The following is a 16,607-nucleotide window of genomic DNA, read 5'->3' on the forward strand; positions in this document are numbered from 1 at the left end:
CATAATATCATACAAACTATTCGTTATTTTTATCCCATCATTATTAATTTGATATTTTTTAAAATTATAGAGACACCCTCTTTCCTACAAATTATTATAAAATAAATTTATTGTGGCCATAATTGCGTCAATATAGTGCATCTAATGGGACATAGCAAGCACTAAGCATGCATATAAATGTTTAAAGTAGGCCTTTCACCAAACAATGTCATCAAACAAACAAGACAAGACTTTAATTAATTAGAAAGTCATCAAACTTAACTTTATTTCTTCCTAAATAACTAGAAATATTATTTAGTCTAGAATTACCATGTTAGTTGAGGTTTTCAAATAATATTGTCTTAACGTGTGAATAATTTATGACTTGTATTACATTGTTAATATTTATACTATTAATTGTATAGTATTTTCAAAACTAAAAATGTAACTAATGTCATTAAATGTACTATTACTGAATTGATTAAATTATATATATATAAGTATAAAAGATATTAGTTAAGTAACATAATAATTTCTCATCATAATGGTTCACTATCACCTTTTTTTTCCTACATTTTTTTTCAAAAGAAATACTGTATTTTTTAGAATGATATTTTGATTTCATGGAAATACTTTTCCACTAAATAATGCTAAAATGTAATATTTGCACAAACAAGGTAGGTACTTATTCGTGTGTCCAATGGGATATGGAGGCACAAAATTATCTCTTTCTACTAAATATTGCCAAAATGTAGTATTTGGCACAAAGAACAAGGTAGGTATTTATTTGTGTGTCCAACGGGATATGGTGGCACAAAATTAATGAGAGTATATTTATAAGAATTTTTTTAATAATAAAAATACTATTCTATAAATTTCTCAAAATTTAATTAATTTATTTATATAAAAATTCCTTTAACTTTAAAGAATTCATTTATAATACTCACATTAAAATGTAATTTTATTAATAAAAGGACTCTTCTAATAAACTCATTAAAAATGCTTTTAAAGTGTATACCAATACGCGTTTTATGGTTGATGGTTTGTTTTGTGTCAGCCATTATCTTATATTTTGCTGACTAAGTTAACACATTCGAATCACTCTACCGTACGCTTCTTTATTTTAAGGAAAAGTGAAGCATCTTTTGGTAGTGCTTTTCACTATACATGTCTTCTATTCCAGGTGTTAATTATTAGTGCCAAAAAGCAATGCACGAAGTTACAACGAAGGAGCAGAATTAAGCTATAGCTATGTTGTGAGATAACTTAGAGAAACTCAGAAACGTGGAATTTGGTGGCTGGTGGAACCAAAATAAAAGTGGTGTGAAGGATCACTTACATATATATATATAATTATTCTGTGAAAGCCATTTTGTTTTGCTGTTGGCCGCCAAAATATAGTGCTTTTCTCACAGTATAACATGCTGAATTAGGTTGTTACTGTTATTCGTGCCAACTAAACATAACAGTAGTTTTGGCTAATTGAGACTTACACTATGAAGTAAGCATTACAGATATTTCAATTTTTTCTTCTAATATACACATGATTCTATTAAGTAGTTACGTACATAAGAAAAACTAGGAAAGAAAATAAAGAGAGGATCTTTAACATGTGTAAAAAAAAGGTAAGGCAGGGATTGAGAAAGAACATTCCTGATGTCTGTGTAATATGGTACACTCATCCGTGTACAAACCGTGTTCCACTCAGGCTCAGTGCACGATGTTTAGTAATAGAAAAAATGATTAGTGCACTGTTGGCCGTACATGCTCATTTTCTTACTTCAAGGGTACTTGATCCTCCATATCGATCGTTGCATGCTATAAATATAGAACACCCTTCTACTATAGCTGCTGAATAATCAAAAGGAAACAAAACAATGGAATCAACTCATGTAATATCCATTACAAATGGTGAAGACAATGTTGCTCCAAGGAAGAATACAACTAAAACGTTTAAATTTTCACTTCCACCAGTTCTTTCCCTTCTTAGAGAACACAAAATCCATCTCTTGGATAAGCAAATGAAAGACGCTAAAAACATTATCCACAGCATCAAAGTTGGAATCTCCCTTGTTTTGATTTCACTTCTGTACCTCTTGGATCCTCTTTACGAGCAAGTTGGAGAAAATGCTATATGGGCTATCATGACTGTGGTCGTCACCTTCGAATTTTCCGCAGGTAATTTTCATCAGTAACACAGATTAAGATATAGGTTTAACTCTTACTCCTTATTGTCATGCCTTTTTAAACTGGTTTAAGCAATATGCATATAAACTAATTTCATTATAATATGCAGGAGCTACTCTAGGCAAAGGTTTAAATCGCGGAATGGGAACTATATTAGGAGGTGGACTGGGTTGTATAGCAGCAGTTTTGGCTCAAAATATTGGTGGAGTTGGGAACTCTATTATAATTGGTGCTTCTGTATTTATCTTTGGTAAGTTTCTGATATTAAACCTCTGAACTGTTGGTTTATTCTTTTCAAATTGTTGTTACAGTTTGTGTTTGATAAAAACAATGGTAAAAAGTTTCGGACAAATGCAGCTGCAATTGCAGTTGAAGAAACACTTCAAAATGCAAAAGTAAGAAAAAAATATTGGGTTGTAGATAGATTTTCCTAAGATCTGGAGCAATATTTAATTACAAATTTGCTTTAAGCAGTCAGTGACAAACTTTAATTTCAGGGACAATTGCAACATATTTTCGACTATTCCCAAGCGTGAAGAAGAGATACGATTATGGAGTGATGATTCTTATTCTGACTTTTAGTTTGATTGTGGTGTCTGGTGTGCGCACTGAAGATCAGAAAGTTTGGGAAATAGCAGTTGAACGGCTTTTAACAATTGTGATGGGTTTCGTTGTGTGCATTTGTGTGAACTTGTTGATCTTCCCATTGTGGGCCAGTGATGAACTTCATGATTCCATTGTCTCTAGATTCCAACACATTGCTGATTCATTACAAGGTAGCAGATACAAAGTTTCTTCTTTTTTTCTATAGTACAGTAGTAAGTTTTCGTACTCAACTAGAATAAGTCACAGTCTTTTAAAAAAAATAAAAAATTCTACATAGTAACAACATACTTTGATTTTTATAAACTTTTAACGAGATGTTTAAAATATACCGATGACTTTGGAACTACCAGTAAATATTAGCATATCATAAAGTGTTCTGTTAAGGAATATTTCTGATATGATAAAAAAAAATTAGAAGGTTATTTAGATTAAGTGAAGATAAGTAAATAAATAAAATGTTGGTATTTATTTGTATTAAACAACTTTATTTTTTATTTTTTAATATAATTTTTCACTATATTTAATATTAATATAATAAAAAGTACTTATAATTGATTGAGTCAGAAAAATATAAAAATTATCAAATATTATATACTTAAGCATGGGCAGAGCTTCATTGGTTTTAAGCGGTCATTGCTAATCTAATTTTTTTTCTCATACATAAAATTAATATATAAATAAAAAATACTTTATTTTAATTTCAGTATATTTTACTTTTAAAATTTTTGTATATCTATTTCGATATCTTTAAAATAATTTCTGAAAATATGTCATTGTATTTAAGTACATTTTCACTCTTTAACATGCATTTTTTTTTCTTGTTTTTATGTAAAGAAATTCCAATTCCTTAAAATAGATAACATGTGAATGTTATTTGTAATCATGAATCATCTTGACAAAATCTTTTAATTATATTTATATTAGAAGTTCTTGAATACAACCAATAATAATATCTTGAAAATCCAACAAAACTGCATGATATCTATTATTTTACCTTTTTATAATTATAAAAAATTACTTTTTTCAATAAAAATAAAGTATCAAATACTTATATGATTTTGAAAACATGATTTTCCTACTTTATAATTCATAAAGTTTGAATTCTATAGATTTTGGCACCCAAACTTTCTTGATAAAAGTAACATGAAATTGATAAATTATTTGTTATACAAGCCAATGAGTTGGCTTTTATATAAAACTATTATTCCTTTTTATGTTAGTGGGACATATTGTCCAAACCCCATCAAATAAGAAGACCCCAATAAAAAAAAAAGTCAGAAGGAAAAAGTATTTATTTATTTATTTTCATCATATTATATTATATATTTTATATATCTCTTTGTTTCCATGTAATTTTTCTGTTCATCTACTCTCTTCACCCTAATTATTGATCCCATTCTGGAAAGGAAAAAGTCTCTTTAACAACCATTTCTTTGACAACTTTTTAACAACACGTACGTGGCAGCTTATGATTGGTCCGTTTCAAATATTTTTTTAAAATAAATTCAAACAGTGTTGTTAAAATATCATTGTCCTTCTGAAAATGACATTTACTAGCTAAACTAAGATGAAAGGGTTGTATTTGTATTTCGTAACATAGGGTGCATGGAGGAATATGTCAAATTCGTTAGTCAAAAAGAAAGTAAAAAGCCTGGTGCTAGCTTCAGTGTTTGCAAGTCTTTGTTGGACTCCAAATCAAAGGACGAGGTTCTGGTACGTATTACATAATTACATTACGTATACATTCTGAAGCATTTCATATCTTTCTGAAATTCTGATTCCATGTTCAGTGATACAAGTACATATCCGGTGTTTCAGGAAAATTTTGCAAAATGGGAACCCTGGCATGGAAAATTTGGATTTTTCTATCCTTGGGAGAAGTACCTAAAGATTGGAGACGTTCTTCGAGAACTGGCTGCAATAATTCTTGCTTTGGGAGGTTGCCTCCAGGCCTCAGAAACGGTAGGTATTTAGAAATACCTAATCATCAATCCTTAATGTATGAACTACTTTTGTTATTTGGGTTGAAATGGTTCGTTGGTTAGGCCATGAAAGTGGAACCGGTGAGTCAAAGTGTTGAAATGGAACCATGTGAGGCAATTGGGTCAGGAATTGTGTGGAGTCTACGAGAACTTGGGAAGAGCATGAAGCAAATGAGCAAGTGTGAGGCTGACATATCAGAAAAGTTGAAGACAATGAGAGGAGAGATAAACTTGGTAATTTCCACGTCGAAAATGGCAGCAATTGATAACATGGATGCACTTGCAGTGGCGAGCTTCGTCTTCTTATTGAAGAAAGTTGTGGAGAAAGTAGAAGAACTTACCAAAGAGGTGGAGCAACTGGGAGACCTAGCTGCTTTTCCTGCTCATTCAACTTTAGTCTAAACGCTATATATATCCATTATCTTCACATAAATATAAGGAGATACAAAAAGAAATTTTATAATATATATCTTTATGTATGTTATTTTATTTCCAAGAAATAGTATTATTATTAGACTTAATTACTTTCCACATATTTAAGCTGGATTTTCTTCAAGTCTACCATTCATAATGAATGTTAACATCTATAGATTTTAAGATTTTCAAATTTTCTAGATTTTCAGTAGTTCATATTTTAAAACCACCCCTTAAATTTTAGTTAAGTACCAAATGAATAGAGAGACATGAAACATTCACGTCCAAAATAAAGTTTAAATGGCCGGCAACAAGCAGACAACAGTTGTCTTATTGGCTCTGTTTGAATTAAAAAAAATTGACTTTTATGCCCTCATATTCAACAATTATATATATTAGAAAAAATCTCCTTTACTAAAAATAAGATATATCTTCTCAGTTAACTAATTACATCTTTAGTGAAGTGAGGTGAGACCAAACCGTAAATTATATTAAAAAAAGTTACGTTATCTTTTGTTTTGAAAGGTTTAAAATCTGAATGAGAAAGAGAAGAATAATTTATCAACATTTCTTTTTCAATCTGTAAAAATGTTTCTTAAAGATAAAATTATAAATCAAATTAACCAATAAAATAATATAATATCCCGGATGCATAATTGTTTGAATGACTTGTAGCATGCATTTGATACATCTTTTCATATAGTGTATCTACTGTTACACAATTAACCTATGGTGAACAGATTATGTTTGAGGCCTACAACAAATAAACATTTTTAATGGATAAGATAATGTTTGTACTTATCTTTTCAATACCTACTATCTTTTCTTTTTGGTTTTCTTTCAGGTCATTATTTTTCTCATTTTCTTCTTTAGGTCTAGGAACATAAACATTTTTTCCTTAGTGTGTATCTATTGTTCAAGTATCGTGATGGGAGTTTTTTTTTTTTTATAATCCAATCAATCTTTAAGAGAGTTGATATTGTCTTTTGATAGTCAATTGGATTAACTTTTACCTTTCTAGTTTTGCGCATCTTTTTCTTTTCAGAAATAGATGGAAAATTGGAGACTCTCTCTAACTTTATCAAAGTTAATAGAATTTGAGGAAGACCTATAATGATCTAGTCTACCTTTAAATCCGAGACTAGTATTGTCAGAAGAAGTTTACTCTTTATAAATATCTAAACACCCATTTCCTTAAAATGTTCTTATTTACACCTTGAGCAAGGTGTATTTTTGCATTAAAGGATGTCAATGAAGTACCCGGAAACATTAGAAGGGGAGTTAAATAATGTTATTGGAAAACTTTTTAGCAACTATGTGATATAGTACTTTCGTCCAATATAAAGACTTTTGCGTAAGTTGTTCAACTTTTAACTTTGGGATGAGATTAAATCACAAATTAATTTCAAATGCTATTCAAAATATTTGTTGGAGTGTTTTAATAAAACTTCCTTTTTTTAATGAATAGTCGTTTAATATAATATTTGAAAAGAAAATACAATTGTAGGTTTTTATAATAGAAGTGTTGAGAGAGGATAAAAAAGTAAGTACACAAATATTTTTATATTGGTTCACTCCAACTAAACAACGTCCAGTTCTCCTTTTAACACTCTTAAAAGGTTCCACTATCTTTGAAAAGATACAACGAGTTTTATCACTCCTACTTTTACAATGAGTATAACAACTCCTGATATAAAATAGTCCAACTGAATATAACATTTAACTCTCCTTAAGTTAAACAACCAAATGTTTTGAATCACTTCTGATTATCCAAAAACAACAAAATGTTTTTATAAAACAAGTACAAATTGAAAATCTCTCTTAGAGAGGATATAGATCAACAAAGGTGTACATTTTCTCCCATGCATACACTTTTGATATCTTAAAAGAAGTTAGAATGCTTGATTATGTCTCATCTCTACGCTTATGAACTTTTCAAGACACAAGGTTGTTGGGAAAATCTCACTATACACATTCATAACGTGACCCATCTTCTCACCGCTGTGGACTCTTCTACAATCTCGTAGAATGTCCTTTCACTTTGCGTCTTTTTCAGCTCTATATTTTTTTTTTTAATTTGACTCTCCCCTCTCTCGATATTTCACTCTCTCTCAATCCTTTTTTTTTTTTGAGTATTTGACTCTCCCCTCTCCCCGTCTCTGATACCATTGTTGGGAAAATCTCACTATACACACTCATAACGTTGACCCACACAAATAAATTTACTCTCCAATCCATTGTGGGTTATTTTTATTAAACTTTGGCAACCTTTAAATAGGTGCAAATTGGGCCTTGGGCCAATTACAAATAATAAAAAACTGACAATAAAATATCAACTTACCTAAAAATAAAATCTCCTTGTTCTATCATAAAATAATATTCTACCTAATAAACATAATTTAAGTTTATCCCAACAAAGGCTACCTAAATAAGAGAACCTCTTCCTGATCCAGCTCCCTCGCATCTTATTGGCAGGTTAATTTATCTGACACACCAAATTGGATATTGCCTTTGTTGTCCATTATTTAAATCAATTTATTGCTACCTCTACAAATCTACATCATCGAGCTTTTATAAGGATATTTTGAAATCTGAGACAACACCCTAGACAAGGCATTTTCTTTAACTCTACCAGTAAATCTAAACTCAACCTCAATGAATAAGGGAGTTAGTTACTCCTACACATCCGAACACTGGAAAAGGGATAGATAATGAAAATAATGATGATGATGATAACTATCTCCAACCTCCTAAGTGTCTCCCTATCGTCTCTCCCTTAGACAAAATGTGCTCAACTAATTAAGCATAAAAATTTGTACTTGAATACATTGTAACTAGTAACCCTTGATATATTCTTGAATCATCTCAGACTTCAACTTATCTACACAATATTTCACAAATAAAAACCAAATACTTATCCTTCCAAACTTATTTAATAAACCCTTCATTATTTAAAAAGATAATAATAAAATTATCAAGAGATAAAAATAAAGATCATAAAAATAATGATAATGAAAAATATCAACTAAACACGTACAAATATATTGTCACTTGATTAGAGAAAAGATAAAGCAAGGCCTAATCAAATTTCTTCATATCAGCATTCATCACCAATAAGTTAACATCTTTGCAAATCCCTTTCGTCCTGCCACTTTCAATAATCTTATGTCCAAGCTAGGACTTCTTGATATATACTCCCCACTTAAGGGAGCTATAAGCATAATCAACTCCACAACAAACTTATCTAGTCCATCGATAGCGCTTCATATTGTCATTATTTTCTGTTATGTTTTTTATCACCTTTGTTGTGTGTATACACCTATTCCCTTGTACTAAAAAACATAATATAATAATGCATTTTTTTCTTTTCACACATTAATACAATGAGTTGCTTTATCTTTCTCTTTGTTCTCTACCTTTTTTGTTCTCCCTTAACATTCATCATCCAACGTTTAATGACTTATATTGTCACACAAGCCCTCCATACTTTCACACATAGCATGCTTATCGAGATGTTAATTCAAGATTAATGATTTAGATGCTTATTTTTGTTATACAAAGTCATTGTATATGATATCTTACTAATTGAAGATCGATAATTCTCTGTTCTAGTAATGTGAATCCCATAAAGTTTTTATGTCATAATGACCCTTCCAATTGTTTCAATATTCAATTACATTAGAATTCATTAATCCAAATGTGCAAACACCTTAGCCTAATTTCTAATAACCAACAAACCACACTCGTATGAAACAAATTATGGAAGATTGGGAGACAAAGCGGAAACACTTCTTTCATAAAAATAAAAAATAAAAAAATAAGTAACCATCAATTTTGTCATTATTAAGTATTGTTTGTTTTTCCTAAATAATGTTTAAAATAAAATTAAAAAAAAACAAAGAAATAGCGCTGAAAATGTTAAATAATGTTTAGTAGGTACTGTACCTGCATCAAAAGTATTCAATTGCCAAATAAGAATTACTGCATAATAACCCAAGAAGAATGCGATCATCTCCAATTCCACAATATTCATAATTTAAACTCCAAAAATCCCCAATACAAGATCCAAAATTGAAAACGAAGAACGTAACTAGCTACCTCAACGAGGTACAGCAACTGCTTGTTGAGCTTATTTATCTTTTCCTGATTCTCTTTGATCTATCCTTTTACGATTCCAGTTCCAGATCTGTCTTGTTCAACTCTTCCTTCAATTAAAACCAGAAACCCTAATGCTAAGAAGATGGAAACAAACACAATAAACTAATAGCCATTAATTCACACTCAACGCGCAAAGTAGTGTACACAATTGTCAATTTAACTCATATGATGATTATGTGAAATGCATTTGCAACATTCAGTTTAACTTGAATTACGCTAAGAAATCACATTTTATGTGAATAACATATAATTTCAATCAAAGGATTGACGAAATAAAAGATGCGAAAGAATATAAAAAATGACGAAGGCTGAATTCAATATTGATAAATCGAAGATGCTATTAATGAATAGAAGAAGATTCTCCAATTTGAATTCGGAAAATTCAAATATAAGAATAAAAAATTCTACTAATAAATTAGAAGAAAATTTCTCACAAAAATAATTATTCAAACTCTCAAATGTATTTCTCTTATGATGTTACAAATAAGTTTTTAATACTATGAACCTAATCCTTAAATGCCCACACACTATATTGAGGTCCATCCAATAGGTTTTCTTTCTACAAATAAAAACTAATTTTAATCCTAATAGTAAGTTAGTCTTTTGTTTTTTTAATAGACAATATTAATTATTAAGTTTAAGTTTATTATTGTTCAGTTAAAAGTTTGTCAGGATGGACAAGCCTATCATAAGAACATAGGTTGAAAATTTTAACTCGTCTCCCACTAAAAGACGAACAGAAGACTACCTACTAGTTCATTTTTTTTAATTTTTTTTAATTTTTTCAGCTTTTTAATTATATACAAATGTACATATTAAAATACACTATGAATATTTTTTATGTTTTAATTAATTATTTAATATCTTTAATCAAATAAATAAAAGAAATTATTATCTTTGTTAAATTATTACATTATAATTATTAATTAGAACTTTAATTTGTAATTATTAACAATTTAATTATAATATTACTATATATTTTAATTCTTCAAAATATATAATAAAGACAAAAAAATTAAAATTAACTTTTTATTTTAAAAAATATATATAAGACACTGTTTCGTTCTACTTTTGACCTACCAAATTGATGGTTGAAGCGAAATGAACCTGAGTGATGTAATGGGTCAAACGAAATGGACCGATTTTATCATCTCTAATTAGGAAAGTAAATATGAAAGCTTTTATATTTAACTAGTCAAGTAATTCTTTTTACAAATGTGTATTAAAATTATTAATGTTATTCTAATAAGTTTAAATAGATTTTAATTTTACTATAAATTATAATATAATAGACGTAATCCAATTTCTTTTGCAACTTGTCCGTAGAAGGATTACTTTACTTTTCTTAAATAGTAGACCAAAACGGCTAGTATTAATTATTTTCAAACCACTTTTGTCGTTTCTCTTCTTATCTTAATAATGCACATGTTTATATTGTTTGCTCAATAATCAACTATTAGTTTGTTAATCATAGTGGCAAAAGCCTTATTAACTAACCGACAGAAAGAACTATAAGAAAAAGGGGACAATGAATCTATTCCAAGAAAGGATAATTAAGTAGTCACTCTTGAATATTGGAACGCTAATGAAGACAATCACGCTAACTGCAACTTGATCATAAGAGAAATTAAAAGTAAATCGAAGAAGAAGACTCAAACATACCCACAAATTATAAACTGTGTCGTTGAAATTAATCGAAGAGCATAGTATTAAGATGGGCATTTCTTCAGAAATTGCAGCAGCTACGATTGTTTGGCTGTGCCTGTGGAGTGTTGCTGACAGTGTTCTTAACACGAACATCACTACCGTTCTGTGCAACGTTGGTGGGTACACCTCAGGTGATCCTTTTGCTGTCAGTTTATCATATGTTGTTGGAGAATTGGAGAGAGAGACTCCAACGCAGAAAAATTACGATTACTACAATATTTCTCCATATCCTAATGCCTTTGCCTACGGACATGCCGCTTGCAACCTAAATCTCACAACCTCTGACTGCCAAACCTGTCTTGGTGTTGCCAAAACGGCCATGTTCAACGCATGTCCCAAACGGATAGGAGCTCGCTCGGTGCTGCATGATTGTACGATCAGGTATGAGCAGTACCCATTTGACGATTAGAGATACAGAATTGTTGGAGTTTCGTTTTCATGTTTCCACCAAAACCCTTTGTAAGCAATAAATCTGTTTGTGTACCACAAAAATGCTTAGTAAAAGTCAAATACTACCTATTCTATTCGTACATGATCAACTCTCATTTTGATTTCAATTTGCTTATGTTGTTTTGGGTTATGATTAATTTACTTATTGTGGAAGGCAAACTTAATTACATGCAGAAAGATAAAGCTTCAGTGATAAAGTTAGCAAAGTGCGTGATTTAATTAACTTAATTTGATATGAGAAGATATATTTTTAGTATAAATCAAGAGAAGGTCAAGTTTGATAAGTTTATATTCCTGCGTTAGTATGCCAGATGATAAACATTTGAACAGGTGTTAGATCACATAGACATAATTAAGTTAACTCGGGAAGTTAAAAAGAAAGTAGCTAAGGTAATGTCTTATTTTGGAGAAGATTATCTCTAAGTACATAAATTGGTAGGTAAAGTGAATAAATTGTCATATTAATAAGTTAAATTTCAAAATTTGAAGAACATGAAAGAGCTTCCAAATAGTCAAAATACTTTGGTAATACCAGCTCCTGCTGATACCGTCAATTTGCAAAAGGTTCAAAGCAAGAAAACTTCAAATCTCGCAATGGAGCTGTCTTTGATATTTACTTTATTTTGGAATCTTGTGTTACATAAGAGGAGTGCCAAAGCTGATAATATGCTGCTAGATCAACATTAGCTTATTTCAGTAAAATGAGGAATGCCTTACCACATCACAAAACATAGTACCAGAATGTCATTATAGCAACAATGCTACTTAGAATACAAATTGTATCAATCCTACTTTCGTTTCTAATCTTCTCCTCTTTTAACATATTTTGCATTTTTGAGTATGCAAGACAAGATTCAAGTACTTCACTGTAATTTGTGCTTCTTCGGCAACTAAGTGCTTTCTTAAGAATAAGCAAACTTTTCCTCCCATTAACATGAGCACCTTCCATGTCTTCCAACTGCATACTCAGCTCTGTTGATCTAAGAGTTGTTTGAACACCTTCTTGTTCAGTGTGAACAACTCTAAACTTCATAATGAAGATGCACTGCACTACTTGAGAAGGAAGAACGTCCTTGGCAGAGAGAACAGATCCAAAACGAAAGACAAAATCCTTATCTGTTGGCCAATGTCTCTGTCCATCTAGAGGGCTCCAGCTAGCAAGATTAGCAGATTGCTTAATTTTCTTGTTTACTATGATCCAACTAAGCAAGAGACCATCACGAAGTTCCCGCCACAGCTTCCCATCTTTCTTTTCCCTTTCCATAGAAGTAATTGGTGGCAGTCCATCAGAAACAGAAAGGGTAACCACACCATCATTGTTATCATCTCTATCAGCACAACTCAGAAGATCAATCCGGAAAGGACAGTTGTAGAACCACCCATTATAGCCATTTGAGTTTGGAATTCCCCATAGAACTTTGGAGCAGATTGGTTTCTCCTTGAACTTGATATCCACTATGGAAACAAAATCGGATGGAGAGATGCTTTCTAATTCATTCATATCCCCATAATATTCAGCCTCAGTCCAATCATCAGGGTACTCATGATATCTGTTCCATTGATACTCTCCAACCTCCTTCATAACAATAAGAGGAAAACAATCTGCGTAGAATTTTCTGAATCCACCAATAAAAGATATTAAAATTTTGACATCTTCCCTGTTTGTTGAAGGCCACATAGAAGAACACACATTTTCCCATAAGATCTCTTCTTTTGAGATGGAACAAAATGATGTACAAGTGCAAGCTGCACAAGCCAACGTAAGGCCGTCAAGACGTCTTAATATGTCGTAGAAGAGGTCGTTACTCAGTGAGGCAATACTCTCAGCAGGAGCAACTGCCATAACAATAATCCTGTGACTGTCATAGAACATAATTCAAATCAAAATAACTAACACAGAAATGTAGATAAAACAGGTTAACCTTTTTAATACATTAGCCAATAATGGAGCATAATTTAATGTTCTGGAAACATGGTAATCTCAATTCTCTAAAGACATAGCCTAACATAGTGTTCATGAGGACCAATGGAAACCAGTTAGTTTATCAGTGCCAACCACCAACATCAGCAACCACTCAATCCAAACTTCATTGATGACTACAAGATAGCATAAACTTGTCATATTAAAATAGCTACTACTTCAATTTTATTTTAAAGGGAAATATTAGTACTGTTATATTGGGGGAGTAATTGACCTGCTGAAGTTTCTAAAAGTAGAATAAAGTTAATAAAATTTCAGTAATCTAAGAACTTAATTGCGAATAAAAAGGTTGGAATTCAAAATAAATCCGAGCTTTCTAAAAACTAACATAATAAGGCATGTTGTATCAATACAGCCTGCAACACAGGAAGAACTGTAGATCTTGCTGTTGTCAATAACAAATAACGTCTCCTTTAGATACTCCAGTACAGAACATCTGATTGAGTGTAAACTAGTGACAGATACTACTTCAAAGCCTGCACGAAATAATGCAAGGGGAGCTTGCTATTTAAGTGTCTATTATTGACTAGTAAAGCCATAACTCTGTTTTAGAACTTGTGATGATACTATCAGCACTGAATTAGTTCTTGAGAAATTAAATTAGTAATAAAAAGTAGCAAAGGTACACTATATCCCTTTCAATTAACATTCTCTTCTCATCATATAGCCAGGGGTTTGACTTTGAGAAAACACTATATAGCAGAGCAGACACTGATTATAACATATCATTCAATACTAGGCACACAAGAAGAAAATTCCATATCAATCATCTGTTAACTTTGATATCCTAAATAGAATGTTGGAGATCAGCGTTCCAATGACATAAGTTATTCAATTGACATCTTAACAGCAAGATCAGCATGCACTTGTCACAAATCCATGAGGGTCAGTTTGCATTTAATTGATAGCGGGACCTTCTCGAGGTATCAGAAACCAAGATTTCTAAGATAATCCATACATCGAACTCTGGCTTGTAAAAGCTGTGCACTGAACTTGATTCAGAGGATTTTGTTTGAAACATGTCAAAAATAAAATTGAGAGAAAAACAAACATTAAAAGGAAAACATCAATAGAGAAATACAGTAAATGAAAGCATTTTCCTTTACTGGGACTATTAATTATACTAAATATTAATAGTTACCCACAGTTTTAGCACTAAAAATGAAAGAAATTTCAGAACAGATTTTGACTATAGAAATTTTCAATTCGATTAAAAACTAAGTTGAAAAATCCAAACCTAGCGTTTAACAGATGCCAATGATTAAAGTATCAAGTTAACCATCAAAGAAAGAACAAAATTTCAGTACGGTACTTTAGGTGGCTTAGGTACTATTCTCTGGTTAAAGTTGAAGTCTCAGACTCTAAACTTTTGGTGGATAGAAAAGAAAAGAAAGGGTAATAATGTATCTTTCCCCTTTATTAAAGAAATACTTGTAGAAAAAAGAAATCTAAATTTTTCTGTTTTCCGCTTTCTCTTCAATTAAAATCTAACATTTCCCTTCCTTTCTTTACATACAACCAGGCAGACTAGAAAACACTAATTATAAATAGAAAATGGCACCAAAAGTGTTACACCAAAGTTTTATCCGCAATAAAGCCATCAAGCTAAGTATGTCTGAGCTGCATTTCATACATTAAGTTTAGAAAGAAACTTTTGCAATGCATTTTGTTTTCCTTTGGACTCTTCAAACTACTACTCGAATAAAAGTTGTGAAAGACAACCATTTAACAATTGGGTCTTAACCATTAAAGAAACACGCACTTAATAAGTAACCTGCAACCATTTATATGACTGCAACAGAATACCCTTTTACTTCATCTGTTCAACATTACAAATTGACCAACAACAGGACTCCCTCCTATTAAACATAAAACATAAACAACCCATAAAGATAAACAAGCTTGAAAACGCCACCTTATATATGCGAAATAACCAGAAATGCAGTCAAATTCAGAATGTAAAAATTACGAGAAAATAACAGAAGTGCTAATATCTAACTTAAGCATAACAAAATTACAAGTTGGGAAATATCTAACTTAAGCATACCTTAAATATCCCACATGACTGATGATCAACAAAAGAAGATGCTAAAAACAGAAGAAGCGAGACAAGAACAAATGGGGAAGGAGATATAAAGAACGAGATAAAAAGAACTGATTTTGAAGAAACCCCAGATGAAAATACCAGGATTTCCGAAGATTAATAATGTAAGAAGATTGGTTTAAGGGTCACAATCCATTGGGTTTGGGGTACTGTTCTTGTGTTCTGGTTCTTAGTTGTTCTCAACTAATGCTTGAAAGCACAGGAGCAACAGCATGAGAGGTCAACGATTTCATACTCAACTCTTGAGGTGAACGCCATGCACTGCCCCTTCCATTAACCACACAGATTTTGCCACGTCCCAAAAGTACTTTAAGCAAAAAAATCTTGTAAACGCAAGTTGTCACTTGGATCATTTTAGTTATGCACGAAATCGTCACAAAGAAACAATTAATTATCCGGTTGATTAAATTTGAATTTTATTAAGCAGACTCCACCAAAATATAATAACTTAGTCTCTCTGCTTGCACCATGGAACAGTGCATTGGATGAAAATAAGAGAATTAGAGAGAATGATTCTCATTTGTTTAAGCTGATTTGGAGGTATTAATGAAAAATTTTATGGTTTCATTGCTTCTTTTAAGAAAAATATGTTGTTAAAATATCCCACACGAGTGATGATCAACAAAAGAAGATGCTAAAAAATAAATTTATCTTATTTTTCATTTGTTTTTTTAACTAAATAACATGTCTTTTGATTTTCTTCTCTTTCTTTTTATCTTAGTTTTCTCTCTATTAAATGGAACATTCATATTTTACTAACTCATAATTTGTTACATTTTATTTTTATAAAAAAGTATAGAATCTATTATAATATAAAATAGTACTAAAAATGTATTTTATTATTCATTTTATTTTATTAATAAGAATCTCAAAAGTTAAGTTTTTAGTCATTTAATATTTTTAATTCTTTTTATTTATATTTATTTTGATATAAGAAAAAAATATATTAATAAATTTATTTTATTATCTATTTTATTTTATTGACAAGTGTCTCAAAAAGTTAATTTTTTTACTCATTTGATATTTTTAATTTTTTTAA

The 16,607-nt window shown here is 30.6% G+C and overlaps 3 protein-coding genes across 4 annotated transcripts; 2 read left to right on the forward strand and 1 right to left on the reverse strand.

Annotated features, from left to right (window-relative positions):
* The first annotated feature begins 1,855 nt into the window (after positions 1-1,855).
* Positions 1,856-5,172, forward strand: LOC106770426 (aluminum-activated malate transporter 14-like). The gene is made up of 6 exons (XM_014656235.2): positions 1,856-2,157; positions 2,276-2,416; positions 2,664-2,942; positions 4,373-4,485; positions 4,591-4,734; positions 4,818-5,172. The coding sequence occupies exons 1-6, from the start codon at positions 1,857-1,859 to the stop codon at positions 5,154-5,156; spliced, it is 1,317 nt and encodes a 438-aa protein (XP_014511721.1). The 5' UTR covers position 1,856; the 3' UTR covers positions 5,157-5,172.
* A 5,868-nt stretch (positions 5,173-11,040) lies between these two features.
* LOC106770427 lies at positions 11,041-12,170 on the forward strand. The gene is made up of 3 exons (XM_014656236.1): positions 11,041-11,391; positions 11,814-11,873; positions 11,973-12,170. Exons 1-3 carry the CDS (start codon positions 11,041-11,043, stop codon positions 12,168-12,170), a joined length of 609 nt encoding a protein of 202 aa, XP_014511722.1.
* On the reverse strand, positions 12,065-15,804 carry LOC106771049 (F-box protein At2g27310). 2 transcript variants are annotated; one of them, XM_014656935.2, is made up of 3 exons: positions 15,512-15,804; positions 13,793-13,940; positions 12,065-13,342 (listed from the first exon to the last, which is right to left on the reverse strand). In XM_014656935.2, the coding sequence occupies exon 3, from the start codon at positions 13,324-13,326 to the stop codon at positions 12,205-12,207; it is 1,122 nt and encodes a 373-aa protein (XP_014512421.1). In that variant the 5' UTR covers positions 13,327-13,342; positions 13,793-13,940; positions 15,512-15,804; the 3' UTR covers positions 12,065-12,204. The 2 variants fall into 2 exon arrangements, with proteins under 2 accessions (XP_014512421.1, XP_014512420.1); XM_014656934.2 differs by lacking the exon at positions 13,793-13,940 and having other exon boundaries at positions 15,512-15,803.
* Positions 15,805-16,607: the final 803 nt, after the last annotated feature.

The sequence above is a fragment of the Vigna radiata genome, chromosome 8, assembly GCF_000741045.1.
Source record: "Vigna radiata var. radiata cultivar VC1973A chromosome 8, Vradiata_ver6, whole genome shotgun sequence".
NCBI lineage: Eukaryota > Viridiplantae > Streptophyta > Magnoliopsida > Fabales > Fabaceae > Vigna > Vigna radiata.